Source organism: Arachis stenosperma, chromosome 9, assembly GCF_014773155.1.
Source record: "Arachis stenosperma cultivar V10309 chromosome 9, arast.V10309.gnm1.PFL2, whole genome shotgun sequence".
In the NCBI taxonomy this organism is placed as follows: domain Eukaryota; kingdom Viridiplantae; phylum Streptophyta; class Magnoliopsida; order Fabales; family Fabaceae; genus Arachis; species Arachis stenosperma.
Window position 1 is genome coordinate 17,690,152 of NC_080385.1, and position 5,727 is coordinate 17,695,878.

A 5,727-nucleotide genomic window follows, 5' to 3' on the forward strand; every position below is an offset into this window, starting at 1 on the left:
AGTTGGATTACCCAGTTTCTATATCAGCAGAATTAATCTGACAAAACGGACTCAATAATACAGAGGATGGCTTCGACAGCCTTATAGCACTACTCTCTCTAATTGCCCGATCTCTCTGTTTATTCATCTCACTGAATAGTATCCGGGAAGCATACTCCACTCTATAGTGGTCCACCTCCTCCTACAATTAAAAAGTATATTCTGTTTAAACAACAATATTAATTCAGTAAAGTAATACAGAGTTATATAGTTCTAAAGACAGTTACCTGTGGCCAATTATCCCATTCATACTTCCCCTTTTTGATGTTTTCCGGCTCAATTAACTCAAGCCACTTCATAACGTAGATAGCGCAGTCATAGCTGAAAACGAAGAAAATAAATTACAAATCTCATTTAGGAAAGTTTAATGTTCAGAGTCACAAATTTATACCTTGTTTTTTGGCCTGATATTTTAACATATGATGCTTTAATTTTCTTCTCGTTCTCCCCTTTCTGCAGAGGTTCTCCGCCGGCATATGTTATCGATCTTGAAAATACATATCCCTTAAATACCAAAACAAATCAGAAAATACACCCGAATGAATGGACAAGATACACCCAACGGAATGGACAATATACACCCAACACAACTAACGAAATAGACCTATCTATTAAAGTAAAGAAGACAGAGGCAACTTACAGTGAATTTATTAATGTCCTTTCTCTCATCGCTTGGAGCTTTTTTGTGTAGTGGGTCAAGTATTTGACATTTCCGCTTTGTTGTATTTATCAGCCATAACCACCAATGCCCCGAGTGGCAAACAGGAGCAAAAATCTGAAGGATTGCCACATTTCAACAGTATGTTATTTTATTTGGCATATAAGAAAATAAGCGTACTAACGAATTTAGCAAACGAAAACTTACATATGGATGCGAAGTTAATTTTTTTCTATTTATGAAGGGAATGAAACTCGGGTAGACTTCCACCCTGAATTCTTTTTTCGTTTTCGGTGATATGAATTCCCCCTTTGGGTGATCCGAAAGTGCCATGCTCTGCAAGAATTGCGAAACAAGAAATGAAATACTGAAAATACACAACTTACACCCAATCGAACCTAAAAAATATACCCAAATCAATACAGAAAATACACCCAAAGTTCGTAGAAGTAACACTTACCACAATATCGGGGGGGAGACAGTATATTTGTTCCTGAAACCTCTTTTCATTTTTCTGGTTTAGGATGAGGCAGATGGCAGATACAATCTAGAAATATATGCCGAAATCAATTTTACATTAATAAACATTACAGTTGACTTTGGTGTAAAAACATTAATGTTAGTCTAATATTACCTGAGATTCTACTATCACTTTTTGCCTGGAGGGATGCAAGGTGCATTCTCATCAAAATGTATTCTCCTTGGCCAATCAGAGTGCACATCTCCTCATACTCGTTAGTATTGCCATCTGCGTCTTCCTTCAGTCTCGTCCCCCAGATGTAGCACTTTTGTTTCATATCATCTGGAATTTGATTTATTCCCCCAGGAGTTTCAAACTTTGCAGAACTTTCTCCCCCAGTCTCCCTCTGAATTTGTGGACTTTCGTCTTTTTCCTTCGCCGCATTGCTTGCTAATTTTTGGACCAAATTGTCTAATTGTTCTAGCAAATTTGCAGTTTCTGGAGATTTTTCCCTTTCTGTCTCATGCGTTGACGCCCCCTCCTGGCTTGAATCAGTCAATCCAAGGCTGAATGATGGCATCCCTGGATCTGTTTTAGGAACATAGGTTGCTGTCCGTGCCATCATCAACAGGGCAGCAGCGTCTTCTGCGGCTGGATGACTGCGTCATGATGTATAAGAATAAGAGTAAGAATAAATATACGGATGATAAGCAAAGATTGATTTTAGTCTGATGAACTTACATTTTAGTTGGAGCTGGGGGAAGCGTGGGTGTGGTTTCTTGAAGTTGTTTGGGGGGTTCAGGAGTGCTGCACAGTTACACAAAATTAATCATGGCGTAAAAAAAATTGATCAGGAACAATATACACCCAAACTGTTAGCAAATATACACCTAAACTCTAAACAAATATACACCCAATACTATTTCTTACGTTTCTGTAGTCCCTTCAATCCGTAGCATAAGGGTTGGTTCAAAATCTGTCTCAGTGGTTGTTTGGGATGCCGGCACAAAAACCTGGATCGGGACTCTAAACAAGAAGAAAAATGAAAGGTTAACAACATATTTGAAAATAATAAGGTTATAAGGTTGAAATATTCTTGGGAAAACTCACACTGCAAGCGCTTCCGACGGTGTTTGTTCCCTCACAACCATCATATTCGAATTAGTCGGACTCAACCTAAAATACACCCAAAGAAGGTCAAAAAATACACCCGAACAATTCAAAAAGAAGACAGGCTTTGTTTTTTGAGAACTTACATACTTGCAGTTTTTGCTTTTTTTTGCTGCCTTTTTTTTCTTGAATAAAATAATAAAGGGCTTTTTTTTCTAAAAAAAATATATACAGAATTAGAAGTAGAAGGTAATAGAAGAACAAAAGTAACGGTTATTTGAAAGAGAAATTACATGCTCTGTGACGGCTGGTTTACACTACTCTGTTCTGTGCGTCCTTGAGAGGAAGGATCATCACTTCCCAAGTTCACAGCCGGTAGTCTAAACAGATTTCATGTTATTCAGACAAAATAAGATACAGATATAAAATACACCCAAATGAATGCACAAGATACAACCAACCGAATGGACAATATACACCCGACAAAACAAACGAAATATCCCAACTTAGTAAACAACATACACCCAACTTGATCCACAAAATACACCCAAATGGTTCCACAAAATACATCCAAATCATGATAACAAGATTTTATTAAATAATAAAGCTTCTTACGTTTCAGAGGACACATAGCGACCTTCTGTCGATCGTAGGTTAGGTTGGTTCTCCCTGCGAACAAAACAAAACAATTATTAGCAAACAAAACACACCAAAATCTCAAATACACAGCCCAGCAAGACATACCCCTCTGCAGCAGATTTATCAACGTTTTTCCTTAGCCATTCATCGAGTTCGTCACTTGATATTTCATATCTCTCACTACATTCATAAAATAAGATGTTAACAAAAATAATTACGATGATAGACCGTAATATAGCTTACGAGGTACTGTACCCGTCAAAGTATTGATCTTCTTCAGGAGGTGAATCCTCCACAACAATTTTTTTTTGTTGTGTTCTGGGTGGAAAAAAGAGAGTACCAATCAGAAATAAAAAATTAATTTTATCACAGAATATTATCCAAAGAATTACTTACTTTTTTGGTGTTGTTTTTGTTTTTTTTCTTTTTCTTCTCCTTCTCCGCAGGTGATGATTCTTCGCTCCTATAAGTTAATAATAGACACTTCAGTTAATACACGAAATCTTTATAATGAAGCCAAAAGAAAGGAGTAATAATTTCAGGACATTACTCATCACTTGGTTCAGATTCAGATTCTGAATCAGAATCTGACTCCTCTTGCCTCTGCTTTCTTTTTTTGGAGTCCATTCTGGAAGGCAAACAATCATCATTTAGAACATACTAAAAATACACCCAAATGAATTCACGAGATACACCCAACTGAATATACAATATACACCCAACGCAGCAAACGAAACACACCCTGCTTAATAAACTACATACACCCAACGTGATCAAACAAAATACACCCAACTCGAAAAAGAAATTACACCCAAGTATGGTACTTACTTTTTTCCCTTTTTGCTGGGGTGTTTTCTTCCTGAATCCTCTGAGTCTTCTTGAGCCTCAGACTCAGAGGTAGAAGTGTCACTGTCAGTAGTTTCTGTCTCCGAAGACGATATTGGACTCGCCTTCCTTTTTTTTTTGTTTTTTTGATTTCTTGTTTTTTTTCTTTTTTTCTTTTTTTTTTTTCATTTTTTCTCTTGTCTCTGCCATCTTCACAATCCCCTGAAACATGAGATATTTTAGTTAGCAGCATTCAGGTAAATAAAATACACCAACTTATTATGTTTACTTACCAAAATTTCCTCTCTTTCTGCAGTCATTCTTTCCACTAACTGCTCCTTAGTCCAGTTGGCAATCCAGGGCTTTGGTGGTCTTTCAGCCATGTTCTTGCCTTTGTTTTTTGAAAGATGAAAGTAGATTATCATCAGGGCGAAGAGGCAGCCATTAATTGCCTTCTTCTTCTTCTCCTGGTAGTCTGTGATGCCCTTTACCATGAAGGTCAAAACATGCCCCCCCCAGTTTCTCTCCGATATGCCGTCCATCTTAAAAATTGGGGCCAGGTGCACGGGCGATATTTTGTTTATCGTCGTTGGCAAAAGAAACGCCATCTGTATGTAGAGGATGAATATCCTCTTGAACATCAGGCGTTCCTCTTCGTTGCCAACGCCGATTTCCATCATTTCATCGGTAAGCCTTTTGAGGGTCTTACCCTGGAATCTTCTATAAATTATTTTGTCATCATCAGAAAGTTTCTTATACTCAACTTTCTCAGGAAATAGATCTCCTACAAAAAGGAAGACAACAAAGTATCCAAGTCGGTTCAAATACACCCAAGCATCAACTTAAATTCACCCAAGCAACAACTTAATATACACCTATAATTTTAAGCTAGTTACCTGTTGCATTGATGCCAAGCGCATGACCTATTTTTTTTGGGGTTATTTGGAAAGAACCATATCCTGTCTTCAGTCTGTTCTCCCCAAGTTTGAAGTTGTTTGCCAGCTCCCTTAAGAGTTGGTGATCCACCCTTAGTGGTGGGATGTGCATCAACCCACCAAATCTGAGATCCCTCACAATCGCCTTCTTCTCCTCAGTCATGTTTCTAAACTTATCACTCAGGAGATGTGTGGCACACTTAAAGTCTTTTGTTTGGTTTCTTGCTGCCATTTTCTCTGAAACGAAAAATACACCCAAAGATATCAGTAAGATACACCCATATATATGAGTCAGATACACCCATTGATAACAGTAAGATACACCCATATATATGAGTCAGATACACCCAAAGATATCAGCAAGATACACCCATTGATAACAGTGAGATACACCCATAGATATTATTCAGATGCATACATATAGATATTAGTCAGATATCACTCAACCATGCTTCAATATCAAGCCACATTACAAGGTTAAGCAGTATACACCCCCCAATCTACGGAATAAACCCCCAAAAATCAACAACAATAGCAGGAGAACTTAGAACAACAACGTAGAACGACGTAGAACTTAAAAGAATGATGTAGAACTTAGAACAGTGTAACAAAGAAGCAAGAATAATAGTAAACCCTAGAAGAACGACGTAGAAGAAAAGTAAAATATACAGGAATCTTAATGAACTTACGTTGAGTATTGTTGCTTTGTTTTCTCTTCAGATTCTTCACGGAGAGTTTGATGGTGTTTTGATGGAGGTTTCGAACAATGATTTGTATATTTTGAACTTTGATTTTCGCTCGAAAATGGGAGAGTTTCCTTGTTTTTAAAGCGCTTTGAGAAGTGGAAGAAGTGGAAGAGTCTGCCATACGTAACCGTTTGAGTGTTGAGCGCGTGATTTTGACGCGCCATGTTATCTCTCTTCATGCGCGTGAGTTCTATTTGAGTTGGGCCAACTTGTAAGTGTAGCAGGCCCGAAATTCCAAATATTTTACTTCAAAGGATACACTAGAAATGTACCCAAAAAATAAATAAAAAATAAAATAACAGCAGCACAAAAACG

At 37.5% G+C, this 5,727-nt stretch overlaps 1 protein-coding gene across 1 annotated transcript; it reads right to left on the reverse strand.

The window, feature by feature from the left end:
- LOC130949172 (uncharacterized) lies at positions 1-708 on the reverse strand. The gene is made up of 4 exons (XM_057877969.1): positions 680-708; positions 431-526; positions 267-360; positions 1-181 (listed from the first exon to the last, which is right to left on the reverse strand). The coding sequence occupies exons 1-4, from the start codon at positions 706-708 to the stop codon at positions 8-10; spliced, it is 393 nt and encodes a 130-aa protein (XP_057733952.1). The 3' UTR covers positions 1-7.
- Positions 709-5,727: the final 5,019 nt, after the last annotated feature.